This window comes from Schistocerca serialis, chromosome 10 (assembly GCF_023864345.2).
Source record: "Schistocerca serialis cubense isolate TAMUIC-IGC-003099 chromosome 10, iqSchSeri2.2, whole genome shotgun sequence".
In the NCBI taxonomy this organism is placed as follows: domain Eukaryota; kingdom Metazoa; phylum Arthropoda; class Insecta; order Orthoptera; family Acrididae; genus Schistocerca; species Schistocerca serialis.
In genome coordinates, this window is record NC_064647.1 from 50,848,985 (window position 1) to 50,865,369 (window position 16,385).

The 16,385-nt window shown below is 37.3% G+C and overlaps 1 protein-coding gene across 3 annotated transcripts in view; it reads right to left on the reverse strand.

Annotated features, from left to right (window-relative positions):
• The window catches only part of LOC126425142 (zinc finger protein 454-like), a 200,685-nt gene that overhangs the window by 135,475 nt on the left and 48,825 nt on the right, over positions 1 to 16,385 (reverse strand). For all 3 annotated transcript variants that reach the window (XM_050088087.1, XM_050088089.1, XM_050088088.1), the window contains exon 4: positions 6,495 to 6,596. In XM_050088087.1, the coding sequence (XP_049944044.1) occupies positions 6,495 to 6,596 (102 nt within the window). The remainder of the gene's footprint in view (positions 1 to 6,494; positions 6,597 to 16,385) is intronic.

The following is a 16,385-nucleotide window of genomic DNA, read 5'->3' on the forward strand; positions in this document are numbered from 1 at the left end:
TAAAATTAGTGACCATTAAACAAATGAAGTAAAGCACTTCTGCTACCTTGGAAGCAAAAATCACATCCTGAACAAAGTAAGGCGGGCATAAAAAGCAGACTGGCACAAGGGAAGAGGGCGTTCCTGGCCACAAAAAATTTACCATTATCAAACACTGGCCTTAATTTGAGAAAGAAATTTCTGAGAAACTGCATCTGTAGCACATGAATGTGTGAAACTAAATCACATACTGTGGGAAAGGGAAAAATCAGAAAAGAAGCGAACTGTTCAAGCAGTTCTACTCAGAAATTCATCGATCGAATACAAAGAGGTGGCTGAATAATGGACATCAATTTTATTATTTATAGTATTCATTCCCTGAAATGAACTGTTCATTTGAAAGATATATATCATTCATCACAAATTTAACTAAGCAATAAATATATTGGGAAGCCACAGCTAGTAACCCCAGTTGCTCAAACATGCCTCTGCGTGATGTTCTTGAATTTACAACACAAATAATTTGTATTGCACACTTTTGGACTTGCAAAACTTCAGTTTCACTTGATGAGTTACCCCAAAAAATGATCCCGTGTGGCATTATGGCATGAAAGTTAAGTGAAGCAATACTAGATTTTTTTTGTTTTTATATCAGCGAGACAGCAACCACAGACTTTTCAGCAGTTAGGTGGTATGATTCTATCAACTGAATTTATTATCAACGTGTAATCCCACAAATGTAACACTGTCAACCTCTTCTATCTGCTCGTAATCAGTTTCAGGCATTTACTACGTAGAAATCTCTTTCAAGTTCTGAACTAAGTATTGTGTCTCTTTTCAAAGTTTGGTGACAAAGAACTGGTTTAGAACCAGTAGTGTTAGATTCTACTGGCATGCCCATGACAATTACATTAACCAATCTTTCCAATAGTATACTCGAGTTACTATTTACTACAAAGTTTTTATTATCAGTAAACAAAATAAATTTGGCATCTAGTGATAATACTTATGAAAGGTAGCTAATATACATATTATAAAGTAATGGCCTTGAATACTGAGTAAGAACATGGGACACTTCTTTTTGCATTCCCTATGTACACCTACAGAACATCTACATCTACATCTACATCCATACTCCGCAAGCCACCTGACGGTGTGTGGCGGAGGGTACCTTCAGTACCTCTATCGGTTCTCCCTTCTATTCCAGCCTCGTATTGTTCGTGGAAAGAAGGATTGTCGGTGTGCTTCTGTGTGGGCTCTAATCTCTCTGATTTTATCCTCATGGTCTCTTTGCGAGATATACGTAGGAGGGAGCAATATACTGCTTGACTCTTCGGTGAAGGTATGTTCTCGAAACTTTGACAAAAGCCCGTACCGAGCTACTGAGCGTCTCTCCTGCAGAGTCTTCCACTGGAGTTTATCTATCATCTCCGTAACGCTTTCGCGATTACTAAATGATCCTGTAACGAAGCGCGCTGCTCTCCGTTGGATCTTCTCTATGTCTTGTATCAACCCTATCTGGTACAGATCCCACACTGCTGAGCAGTATTCAAGCAGTGGGCGAACAAGCGTACTGTAACCTACTTCCTTTGTTTTCGGATTGCATTTCCTTAGGATTCTTCCAATGAATCTCAGTCTGGCATCTGCTTTACCGACGATCAACATTATATGATCATTCCATTTTAAATCACTCCTAATGCGTACTCCCAGATAATTTATGGTATTAACTGCTTCCAGTTGCTGACCTGCTATTTTGTAGCTAAATGATAAAGGATCTATCTTTCTGTGTATTCGCAGAAGGAGTATACACCACTGGTTGGTGCATCTCCTTGCTACTCAAAATCATTTCCCACTAAGCTACTTTTGCCGGAAGATGAATGTAACATTCTACAGCCAGCTACTCGATCTTCCTCTACTTTACACAGATGTCTGCAACACACCAGTGACGGACAGTCCACGGGGTGGACGTCCCAGCCGTGTCCACTCGTCAGGAGACAGGTCGTGAATATCACGTACCGTAATTCCTAGGACGCAGTGACTGTCACTACCTTTCGGAAAGGAGATTTATAAGCGGGAACGGACTTGCTCGATATCTTACGCAGACTCCACTGTGGATAGCAAATGGCTTCGTCCCTACTTGCAGGAGGTCATTCTTACTTACGAGACTGAAGAAAGTGACTTCACGAAATAATGTAGATCGATAAGTAAAAATTGACATACGTGCTCGAAATGACGTGGGATTTTACTGAAACCACACAAAGTGCACAAAATGACTAACAGATGGTGCTTCATATAAAACAAAAGCAATAATTAGCATAACAACTGATTTCTAGCAAAGAACATGCTCCTTTTAACAAATGCTTAACATATCAGCTGTCATTCATCAACAATGCCTGTAGCCAGGAGATAACACTGTGAACAGCACTGTACAACATATCAGTAAGTAAGATGAGGTACTGTTGTCAGAGTTTGTCTTTTAGCGTCCCTAATGAGGTCAGACAACTGCAGTACATTAGCTACTTCCGGTAACTCCACAACAGATAATCAAACGGAGTGAGGTCTGAGGACTGGGAGGACAAGCGTGACGGAAGTGGCTGTTCAGGGCACGATCCTCGTCAATCGATGTCCACAAAGAGATCTTTCACAAGCGCGTCCCGCAGAAAAGTTTTATCTTCCACCCGAGTGTTTATCGGCCTCGTACCCGTCACACTGACTGTTTGAAAAAGGGCACCCACCATTTCCTCAAAGGGTCAGATTACAACTGATGTGGTAAATCCACACCATACTGTGATTTTCTCACCACACAATGGACTTCCACAGCAGTTTCTCAAATTCTACCGATGTGGACACTGACAGACACAGAGACTGTGAAATTGGCTCTGTCGGTCGGCAACACATTAGACAACTGATCGTCACCTACCCCAAATGCTCTCACGAAATCAATGGCTAACAGTTCACAGTTCGTAGGGATAGCACTGGAAGGCAAGCCTTAATACCCTTCAAATAGCAGTGAATGGAATTCCAGTGTGACCTCACTACACAGAGATGAACCTGCTAGTCTCCAGTTCTTCCTGAACTGTCTGAGCAGGAGCAGCACTCGTGTACTGTCACCCACTACGGGACTGATCACATGAACAGACTGTTGCTTCAAACTTCGTGATCATTTTATTTGCAGTAATGCTTGTAACAGCAACTTTGCCCATTCAAATAACATTCTTATTACAATTACAAAGCTACTGCAGCAGGTTTTTCACTGACAATGGCTTTTCTGGTAAAGTCAACTCACTGCGACTGCTGGCATATCTGACTCCCTCTTTAACTACAACTCATTTTATACATGATTCTCACACAGCATCACTGACTTCTTGTTGTCCCATACCATCTGTTGGACAGTTTTTGCACTCTGTTTTTGATTTCAATAATACCCCATGTCATTTCAGGCACGTGTGTCAAGTTTCATCTCTATACCTACATTATTCCACAGGTTACTGCATTTTCAAATGTTAACAGATTTTGGGTCACCCTGTTTCTATCAGTATTAACAAAAGGAGAGCTGAGAGCAGCCCCCACTCACATATGAATACTATTTAAATGTGAGGGAGACAGAGATATTAACCAAAGAAGAAAGGATAAATGCATGAAACTATAAAAGTATCCTAACCACCACCTGCATTACTAATGGGCTGGAGATAGCTGAAAGCACGTGGGTATGCTAAAATGTTAGAAAAGGGGCGAGTCCACGAGATAACGATCGAGGTGACAGAGGGAGGTGATTATAGCAACTTCTTCCCACGCGGCTGAACGTATTACGACTCGACAACAATCGACCTAGTCTTGCACACCGAGTGAAATTGGTGACACCTGTACAAAGTGATATTACTAGTATCTTCTGCCCCAGGTAATGAACAGCAAAACTGTATTCAGACTAAAGGTGGCAACTGCAAAGATCAGAGTGTGTTTTCATTGTAGTTGTCTAGCTGCAACTGTTGGACCCAAGAGAAGCTGGGAAAAGTGAGACTGGGGCGGCTGTGTTCTGGTGTATTACATCCTCACAGTATCCACTCTACAATGAGCTGCTGACCTCACAAAATACGCCCAGTACCGACAGCTCAGAGAAGCAGTGGCCGAGGACTATCGACTGCAACTTGAAAAATAGACATCTTCTGTCCACAGAGATTTCACATCCGTCCTTGCCTCCGAGCACTGAAACACAGTACCACTGCAGGTCCTCGAGGAATCAGAAAGGAGAGACTTGAATTGTCAACAACAATTAACTGTTGCAATCATCTTGAGCAAACAATTAAATCATCTCAAAAGATCACATATGAAATTCAATAACAGTATGCAGTTTGTCGGTAGGTCACAAATTTGTCTATTTTAGTCTTCTTTCCATTTTAATTTTTATATGGGGAGGGCAGATGTAGGGCAAAACTGTGAAACAATTTGAAATTTTTTTTAATTGGGTAATTTATTGAATTTATTCTTTAAAAATAATGTTGCAAACGTTTCATAATCAAATTCTGGGACAAAATATGTTTTAAAAAACTATGTTTGGGTGTCTGCACCTGCCATCCCCTCTCTTACTATGCTGTGATCCACACCTTCTTTACACTAGAAATTTTTTGTGCATTAATTTTTTGTCCACACAATCAAAATGAACAGCAGTTGACACAAGAAGGCTATGAGAAAGATTTTCCTTGCTTGTTCCTTTGTTTACAATGTGGCTTTTAGAAGATGAAAAGCCACTGGGAGATGTTGAGAGTGACAGAGTAGGAAATTCACACTTTACAAATATACTATGGAAAAGCTATCAGGGATAACTTACACAGTGTGAAAACAATGTAGCAAGCCATGTGGGCAATATTCTTTCACAAATTTTCCACTGATGATAATTCTTAACATTTCCTTTGTGACATATCATGGTGCAAATATCTTCAAGCAGAAGCCAGTGGAAAGCCATACAGCCAAAAACATAATTTTCTACTTGTTATTTTAGATGTTATAAAACAAACTTTCAGGTACCTAGACAATCCTGAACTGCTGAAAAAATGTGTAGATGGGAAAACACAGAATACAAATGAGCTAAAATCACTGTATACGGATGCATTGTCCAAAAACAGTATTTGTGTCCTCAATTGTTGTGAAGATGGCTGCATGAGATTTCTGTCTAGTGTTCAATAGTGGAAATGTAGGTAGAATTAAATGCCTACAGAGAATAGGCTTCCACCCACGTGCATTCACACTGAAGATATTCAGAAGCATCGACAAAGTGCGACTGGGGAAAGCTCAGGCAGCAAAAGAAATAATGCAAAACTTGGCTAGGCAAAGGAGGCAGGGGAAGAGGTTACTCCAGAAAGATAAGGAAGAAAATAAAGAATATAGATATGGGCAGCATTACTCAGTAGAGGTATAGCAATATTGTCAAAAACCGCAATACTGTCAAAAACTGCAATACTGTAAAAATTGCAATAAAAGTTTTAAATGCAAACTGCCATAAACTGACTTTTTTGAGCTACAATGCACCTTTTCTCAGGTATTATAAAAGCTAACATCCTGCAAGTAGGCATGGTTCTAAAGAATTACTAGGCCTAACTGAATAATCCTGTGCGGCACTTTTCCGCTATCTTTTCTCTGAGAAAAGTTCTCCTTTAAAATTTGAGAAAAATAGAGTGGTCCTGGGTAACACAAAACTGAAAAATTAATTTCATACCAACTATGACGTTAAACAAAAAACTGTTCCACACATTTTATGAACCTCTTATGCAGATGTAAACTGTGAAATTGCAAATGTATGTTTTTGGATAGGGTCCGCAGTTAGCAAAACATAATTTTGTTTTTTAACCCAAACATGTTTCACTGCAGTTGCAGCATCTTCAGTGGGTTTTTCTGATGTGGTAAAAAGATAAAAAATAGAAGCCCACTGAAGATGATGCAACTCCAGTGAAAGATGTTTGGGTTAAAAAACAAAATTGTGTTTTGCTAAAGGCGGACCCTATCCAAAAACATACATATTGTTAAAGCAAATACGGAAAAAAAGAGCTTCAACCCCAAGATGATTATTGTGAAATTCCAGTTTTATTGCCTGACTGGTTTACGAGAGATGGTACATAATAAAAACAATGGTAATTAAAAATTCAAATGCTTATAAAATGTATGTCAATGCACGTTTTCAAACAAAAACTGCACAGAATATCAAGCATTATGTTCTATATAACTGTCTCAAGTTTTACTATTTTAGCTGTAATATTTTTGGAGATAAATATGTTTAAGTACAAGAATGCATTTTGGACTACATCTGTCCTTAATCTGCATTTAAAGTTCAGGGAACCTCAAAACAAATTATGTAACATGACATTAAGTTCACAAGCAAGTTAGTCATTCAGAATCGGCCCAGAATCTGCAATGGTATGTATGGAATATTAATTATTTGGAGTTATTTCATATGGGCCTCATGCAAATGCACATTCCTGTGTATCAACTATTGAGTCCCTGTGTTACAATGGAATGTGACCCACCTGCCCAACATCTTCGATCACTGCTTTCTCGTCTTCCTCGTCCTCCATTTTCTCAATATTGAATGTGCCAGACACAGCAAAGTCTGCTGAAGGTGGACATATCTGAAACAGTTGAAAGAAAATGTGCTATAAGGCAAGAGATAGGGTATGACAAACTGTTGAGCAAAATCACAACAGCCCATTTCCTTTGATTTCCACATATCTAACAAGTGCAACACAGCAACATAACTTAAATAAATGTGACTCAGGCAGAGTGATAAATCAACAAGAAGGAATAGCATCTTTACAGGGATTGCACTAAAATGTATAATATCTCAAAAACAAAATCTACTTGTTGTAAATATTCATAGAAGAAAACAACTGTAACTGAACCTAGTGAACTAATATAGATTAGGAGGTTACTTAGTAGCAAACATTTACTTTAAGCAACAAAATAAAGGTGGTGGTGTGACATTTTATGTAAGTAAACACATAACAGTTATAAAATGTGTTCATGAACATCGCACGATAGAAGTACAAATTGAAATGATGAGTAATGTGTTCCATAGTAATGCTCTTAAGTCAGTGAAGCATAAAGTGTTCATCCTGAGCACTTTTGTCTGCAAACAGAGAACCTAATAAATTCAGCTTTGCCAAAATTGTCAAAAATTCTGCAGAAATGAACTCCAAAAATGCCAAACATTAGCTTTTCAATACACAATAGCATAGTTGAAATGGGATTTTGCATATCAGATGAAGAGATCTGATGACAAATAGAATGACTTCTATTCTTTGTCAAATAACAACAGTAAAATCAGGCACTGAATCATTCCTTAAACTATAAGCCTACAAACAACATCTATCAGAAATCTAAATAAAAGATTTTTCAAAAGAGCTAGAAAAACAAAGCTGGGATGAAATATATAAGGAAACCAATGTGAATATGAAATTCTCTAAATTCTCCACATTGTTTAAATTGAACTTTGAAAAGGCATTTTCAAAAGTATGCACGTCTGTATCAACGACTCACAAAAACAGATGGATAACAGCAGGTATTAAGAAGTCCTCCCAAACACTTAAACACCTCAGTTCCATGAAAAAGGTTCACAATGATCCAGAATTCTTAAATTTCTACCATAGATACAAAAAGATCTATAGGAAGCTGCTGACTGCTGCAAAAAAGTAATTTAATGACAAAATAATTTATAATGCAGAGAATAAAAGCAAAACCATCTTGGATGTTATAAAAAAGGAAACAGGAGAGGCAAACAAATGCAGAATAACATACTGCTAAGGGAGAGGGATAAGGTAATAAATTATGCACAATAACAGCAAAAATTCCCCAAAACAAATATAACATCTGTAAATAATGTTGCACTAAATACAATGAGGTTACTTCCAACCACAGAGAATGAAGTCAATAAAAGTGATCAAAAACTAAAAAATAAAAAGTTAGTAGTCTTAGACAAAGTAACTGAAACAATGCATAGGGGTTATACAAGGCTCCTTAACAAATATAACAAATGAATCCTTCACATCAGGGACATTTACAGAGCAGCTAAAACAGGCAAGAGTTGTACCTTTGCTTAAGAAAGATAATTCAGGAGACATAGAAAATTACTGGCCCATTTCTCTGCAGTCAGAATTCTCAAAAATAATAGAAGCAATTACAAAAGACAGATTAATGAATTACCTGAATAAATACAATCTTTTAAGCGAATCACAGTTTGGTTTCCGAAGTGGCAAAAATACAGAGTCAGCCATAGCAGAATTCACAAAAGTTGTACTTGATGCTCTTGATAAAGATGAGTGTGTCAAGGCATATTTTTGGATCTTTCTAAGGCGTCTGACACAGTCGACCACAAGATTCTATTAAACAAATTAAGGGCATTATGAATAAGAGGGGTAGCTAATGACTGGTTTCAATCATACCTATAAAATAGGGTATAAAGAGTAGAGATAACACATACTTCAAATAGATCTAAACATTCAGTAAAACACTTATCAGAATCAAAATACATTAATATAGGGGTTCGCAAAGTAGCATATTACGACCAATACTGTTCCTGATATACATCAATGACTTTCCCAGTAGTGTTACTCATGGTGAAAAAATTCTCTTCACTGATGACAGCAATATTATAGTCACTGAGCAAACACGAGAACCCCTTGCCGAGAAAGCAAATGAAACTCTCAAGGAAGTTTATGGTTGGTCAATAAGCAATAAAGTGACACTGAACATAAAGGAAACTAATGGCATGAATTTCAGTTTGAATTGGAAACATGACAATGTTAAATTAAATGTAGATGGCACCTCTATAGGCTGTGTAACAAATGCAAAATTTCTAGGAGTGAATATTGATTCTCAGTTGAAGTGGTGTGAACACACAAAGGTACTTGCAAACAGAATGTCATCACATGTTATGCACTTAGAATCCTATCATCAGTGTGTAATATGCAGTGTTGTTTAGTCACATATTATTCATATGTACACTCAATTCTTAGCTATGGAATTCTTTTTTGGGGAACAAATGCACAAAATATGAACACAGTTTTCAAACTCCAGAAAAGAGCCATAAGAATAATAACCAAAAATACTAGTGGAGGTCATTGTAAAGATGTGTTCAGAACACTGGGGATTTTAACTGCTCCATGTGAATACATTTACCAGTCAGTTGTACACATCAAAAATAACATTGCTAATTACTGCACAAACAACTCTGTCCGTGACCATGCAACAAGAGATAGACTCAACTTACATTTACCAAGAAAAAAAATAAACATAAAACTCAAAACAGCATTTTCCACCAAGGAATAAAACTGTACAATAAATTACCAAAAGAGATTAAAGAAATTGCCAAAATACACTTATTTAAAAATGCAGCTAAAAAGTACCTGTTATGCAACACATTTTATACATTGAAGGATTACTTAATTAAAACAGAGTAGGGGTTTGATGAAGAATGTTATACAAATAAATAACAATGATTATAAAACATCCAACATTCCACATAACACCTTCAATTTATGTTTTTTTCATTCTTTCTTTCTAGAAATACTCACCCCCAAGCTATGCATAGCATAATACTAACAGCAAATGGGAAGTTGCGGTACAGAAAATGGCCCAGAGATCACCAGTGTGCATGTGTGTGTGTGTGTGTGTGTGTGGGGGGGGGGGGGGGGGGGGGGGAGTGAAGTGTTATGAAACAATCTGTGCACAGTGTGTGTGCAGTGACTGATAGTGAGATATGAGTGAACAGTGTGGCATTACATTATTTAATAAGTTATTTGTAAAGAAAGTACTGTATACCGGGAGTAAATCTAATGATTGCCTCTAACTAGAATTTTGTAAATATATGTGTGCACGAATTAGCTTATTTTCAATTGATCTAAACTTGTAAATACTTTGACATGTCCTATAGCCTTGTAAAAAGACATCTACAGATGAATACCGTATTTACTCGAATCTAAGCCGCACTTTTTTTCCGGTTTTTGTAATCAAAAAAACCGCCTGCGGCTTAGAATCGAGTGCAAAGCAAGCGGAAGTTCTTAAAAATGTCGGTGGGTGCCGCCACAACTTAGTTCTGCCGTCGAATATATGTAGCGCTACACAGGCATGCTTTGTAGGCACAAAGATAAATACTGGCGCCAAAACCTCTGCGTCATAAAAAAATAAAAAAAATAAAAAAAAGTTGAAGACAAGCTTTTTTTTTTCTCCGCGCCGAGTTTCGACCACTGCATTTTCATACATTATCCAACGAAGTAAATACTAATTCCGTATTGTTCATCTTCGAATGTAGCAGCATTTCAATGTACTACGAAAACCCGACTGGCAAGAATGTTTAGGATGTTTGTCAATATGGCCAACTCTACGTTCTGAATTTTTTCCTATCTGTGAGAAGAGATGGTTGCTAATGCGAACTTTTATAAATTGTGAATCACATGCAGTATTCTCGTCATCATAAGAATAATACGAATATAAACATTTTGCCATGTATTGTTTCGTGTTTGCTACTATCTCATTTAAATCCTGTCTGCGTAATAAACCACAAAACTTGAGTGAGACAACAGCAAACGCGGAAGAATGTACATATCATGTCATGTTTATATTCGTATTATTCTTATGCTAAACAGTGATACAGTCGGAAATGAAGCGAGGCAATTGGCTAGATTTTTAAATCTAAGATGACTCTAATTTCTGTGCAGAATGCAATGCACTAAAGAGGCGCCTGCAAAGATTTTCAAACGGAGAAAAATTTTCGCTAAACTCTCGTTCAGAACATCTTCTATCATACGCAGTCTATTATTTGGCTCTTGTTAATCATTATCAAAGAAAGCAGCAGTGTGAGTAACAACAAGTAGCAGTCTGTTGCCATTGTTTCGCTAATGAGACGATTCCTCTCTCTTTTTCTTTTTTTTATTTGTAAGCGGCGGTAGCGCGCGCTCAAAAGCAAGCCATGCCGCGATCGGCGACAGGCCGTAAATACGCAGTATCAGAGTACGACAAACAATGCATGACACAGTACAGTAATGCACTTTCAGCGTAGAGTGACGTAAACGCCTGTAACAAAGAAAACTGCGCTTATCAGATCAAAGAAAAATAAGCAATCAATTCAAACCAGACGAAGCACGTGAAAAAGGAAGGGCACCCGTGTAAATACGGACGGAGCGCCTGACGCATAGCAATGGCTACCTGGTAAAGCTTAACTGCTAAGCTTACGACTCGAACCAAACTACTGTAGCTGTATCGTCATTCATTCGACCTAAATTGTCTCATATTACAGTGGACCAACTTTGTTTCGATTTGGAGATGCTGCCTAAAACTTTTCTCTCCCCTTGAATTTCGAGTCTCAAATTTCAGGTGCGGCTTAGATTCGGGAAAATTTTTTTTCCTTGATTTCGAGTCTCATTTTTCTGGTGCGACTTAGATTCGAGTGCGGCTTAGACTCGAGCAAATACGGTAAAGCTGCTGGATCTGCACCATATTACATCTGTCAGAGACAACGTATAACAGCATTACAGAGTAGACACATGGCACTGATTGTTTAGCTTGAAATGTGCAGCACTGGATGGCAATATAGTATTTAACTATGAGGAAGCACACTAAAATAACCAGTGAGAACATTTTTTTCTGCTATTTCAGAAGGTCTCTTACAGTCAAAGTCATCGCTGGTCAAGAGCATATTTTAGAGAAATGGAGGTGTTCCTCCATTTGGCAGGAAGATTTTGACTTTTCCCGGTGCAGGAAGTTCAAATACTTGAATCGAGCTAACTGTCCTCCATTTTCAGCAGTAGTTTTCTCATACATTTCAATACAAATATCTTAAGAACTATTTTTGTATCTTGAAATGTAACTACCTTAGTTTTTTATTAGTATATTACATGAGCCACACTTTCAATAAAGAACTGGATGCACTCATTGTGGTGCAACACATCACACCAGTAGAGCATGTGTAACCCCATGCCTGTCTAGATGATGAATAATGGCTGCAGTTGAGAACAGAAAACTCTTTTGAGATTTTATTATGATTATTACCATTATTACTAATTTTTTTTTCATTTAACATGATACACATGAATGCCATGAGCCTTAAAGATAGGGCGGCTTTTGCTGCATTTTCAGGAGGGACAGTATCTGTGGGGCTTTGTATTTGTTCCACGATTCAGCTTCCTGGCTCGAAGTAACGAGGTGCGCCATCAAATATTAAGCACCCATAACAATGCTGCTGATGTCACAGCGAACAGAAGACACAACAAGAACTAATGAATGTCAGAATCGAATGTATAGATTCAAATATAAGAACTCAAACTAACTGTACACGCAATGTTTCTCTACATTAAGTAATAGTATCTGGACACACAATATAACTGTTCTTAAAGGAAGTCGTAACATGTATTCGTCTATAGCAATTTGAATTTGCTTTAAGATTCAAGGTTTCAGCACAGGCACAACTGTAATGGAATGAAGTCTAGACAAATAGAATGTGCACAGTCTATGAGGAAGATTCATTCATGGTATAAGGTAGCAAGCGGGAACCACTGCATTTGCCATTATTGCACTCCTATTATTGAAACTTCTCATGTTAACACATGAGAAGGCGCAATCTGTTTTACTTGGTAAAAAACTTTCATATAAACACTTATTAATTTTTTGTTACAAAATGTTGCACTGGGAGCTGTAACCTCAGCCTAAGTTGTCATATTAGTGGATAAAATGTAGTGCATTATGCAAAGGCTTGTCACACAGTCAAAAAGCACCTTGTGGCCACATCTGTGTATGTACTGTTCACAGATGATTGTTGAGTTTTAAAAAACACAACATATCGTAATATGTACAACTGCTTATATATTTATGTCAGTTTGACATGTTCCATTCATTGATGAACCAAGAGAATTAGTCATCTGTGAGCACTACACATACAAACATGGTCTTTTGCACATAGTGCTTTTTAATTGTAAATGTTTTATTTCTGAGGAAGACTTGCATAATAAGCTACATTTTACCTACTAATATGATAACCTGGCATGAGGTTGCAGCTCACAATGAACACATTTTGTAATAAACATTTCTGAAGACTAGAAGATGGCAGCAAAGCCTGTTGAAACCAGTTGTTGAAAAATGGTATTTATGCAATCTTGCCTATAGAAAGCTTTTTTGCACTCTCATTAATTTTTTTTCCTCTATTCATTTTCCTTTTTGAATCTACTATTGTATGTAGTGTATACATAATACAGGCTTGAATCTTTTACAACATTAATCACACAATGCTTCATGCAATTTCACTATTCAGAATACAATTATTCATATGCTGATTACAATGGCGCATTTAGTTTCCTAGAAACTAAATTAATTGCAAGTTATTAATAATTGAAAATTTTATTACAATATGAAATAGGGAGTTTCAACTAAGCTAATCAGTCAAATTTAACATACTGACATTTCACCGGAGACCTATGACACAAGATTTCACTTTAACATTTCTTAATTTTCCTAAAACTAATTAACTTAGAAGATTACCACTACTGGAGATGGGACACGTCCAAATTTTCTATTGAACACTTAGCCACTGTACTCGTTAAGATCCCAGTTGCTCTAAATTTTCTGGGTCAAATGACACCTATCATTAATAGTTTAAGCCAATAATTAAAAATTTGCGTAAACTATAATAATTTTCTGTATAAAAACTCTACTCACACACTGGTAATTCCGAGTGTACACACACAAAGTAATCCTGTAACCTTTTGTATTTTAGTAACTAATTACATATTTTGTAAACCAAGTCTTTGAAACATATACTCATCCAAATTAGTAAATTTCAACCTAGCTGTTCCATAAACAACTATGTATTTCCTGAGATCATAAAACATTCATATGAAAGTGCTTAAATAGTTTACCCCACCTAAATCACGCGACTAACATCTCCGATGAAAGGATAACCACCTACGAGTTAGGACGTGGAATGTCAGAAGCTTGAAAGTCATAGGGAAGCTAGAAAAACCTGAAAAGAGAAATGCAAACACTCAATCTAGTTATCGTAGGGGTCAGTAAGTGAAATGGAAAGAAAACAAGGATTATAGGTCAAATGAGTATAGTGCAATATCAACAGCAGCAGAAAATGGTATAACGGGAGTTAGGTTTGTAATGAATAGGAAGATATGGCAGAGAGTGTATTATTGTGAACAGTTCGGTGATAGGGTTGTTCTTATCAGAATCGACAGCAAACCAACATCGACAAGGATAGTTCAGGTATACATGCAGATGTCACAAGCTGAAGATGATAGAGGAAGTGTATGAGGATATTGAAGGGAGATGAAAATCTTAACAATCATGGGAGACTGGAATGCAGTTGTAAGGGAAGGAGTGCAAGAAAAGTTAACAGGAAAATATGGGCTTGGGACAAGGAATGAGAGAGGAGAAAGACTAACTGAGTTTTGTAATAAATTTCAGCTCGTAATAGCGAATACTCTGTTCAAGAATCACAAGAGGAGAAGGTGTACTTCGAAAAGGCTGAATGATACGGGAAGATTTCAGTTACATTACATCATGCTCAAACAGATATTCTGAAATCAGATACAGTATTGTAAGGTGTATCCAGGAACAGATATTGACTCAGATCACAATGTAGTAATGATGAAGAGTACACCGAAGTTTAAGAGATTCATCTGGAAGAATCAATACTCAAAGAAGTGGAATACAGAAGTACTAAATAATGATGAGGTATGCTTGAAGTCCTCTAAGGCTGTAGATACAACAATACAGAGTCACCCAGTAGGCAGTACAGTTGAAGAGGAATGGACATCTCTAAAAAGAGCCATCACAGAAGTTGGAAAGAAATACATAGGTACAAAGAAGTAACTGCGAAGAAGCTATGGAAAACAGAAGAAATTATTTCAGTTGAGCGATGAAACAAAAAAGTACAAAAACGTTCAGGGAAATTCAGGAATATAGAAATACAAGTTGCTGAGGAATGAGACAAATAGGAAGTGCAGGGAAGCTAAGGTGAAATGGCCGCAAGAAAAATGTGAATAAATCAAAAAAGAAATGATTGGCAGAAGGACTGATTCAGCATATAGGAAAGTCAAAACAACCTTCAGTGAAATTAAAAGCAAGGGTGGTAACATAAAGAGTGCAACCGGAATTCCACTGTTAAGTGCAGAGGTGAGAGCGGATAGGTGGAAAGATTACATTTCAGGCCTCTATGAGGGGGAAAATTTGTCTGATGTGACAGAAGAAGAAACAAGAGTCGATTTACGAGAGATAGGGTATCCAGTATTACAATTAGAATTTAGGAGAGCTTTGGAGGACATAAGATCTAATAAGGCAGAAGAGATAGATAACATTCCCTCACAATTTCTAAAATCATTGCAGGAAGTGGTAACAAAATGACTATTCATGTTGGTGTGTATAATGTATGAGTCTGGCAGCATACCACTTGACTTTCAGAAAAATATCATCCGCACAATTCTGAACACTGTAAGACAAGATGGGTGTGAGAATTGTCACACAATCAGCTTAACAGCTCATGTATCCAAGCTGCTTACACACGAGTAATATACAGAAGAATGGAAAAGAAAATTGAGGATGTGTTAGATGACGATCAGTTTGGCTTTAGGAAAGGTAAAGGCATCAGAGAGAGAATTCTGACATCACAGTTGATAATGGAAGCAAGATTAAAGAAAGATCAAAACATGTCAACCTGGAAAAAGCGTTCAAAACAATAAAATGATGTAAGATGTTTGAAATTCTGAGAACAATAGGGGTAAGCTATTGGGAGAGATGGATAATATACAACTTGTACAAGAGCCAAGAGGAAATAATAAGAGTGGACGACCAAGGACGAAGTGCTCAAATTAAAAAGCATGTAAGACAGGGATGTATTCTTTTGCCCCTACTGTTCAGTCTGTACATCAAAAAAACAGTGATGGAAATAAAAGAAAGAGTCAGGAGTGGGGTTAAAGTTCAAGGTGAAAGGATACGATTTGCTGATCACATTGACATCTTGAGCAAAAGTGAAGAATAGTAACACGATCTGCTGAATGGAACAGTCTAATGAGTACAGAATATGTATTGAGAGTAAATCAAAGAAAGACGAAAGTAATGAGAAGTAGCAGAAATGAAAACAGCGAGAAACTTAACATCAAGATTGATGGTTACCAAGTAGGAGTAGTTAAATAATTCTACTACCTAGGCAGCAAAATAACAAGTGACAGACAGATCAGGTAGGGCATCAATAGCACACTAGCACTGACAAAAAGGGCATCCCAGACCAAGAGGAAAGGAATATGTGGAAAAACACTGATGAGAAGGAGGAACAGGATGATAGGACATCAGTTAAAACTTAAGGTAATGACTTCCACTGTACTAGAGAGAGCTGCAGAAGGCAAAAACTACAGAGGAAGACATAGATTGGA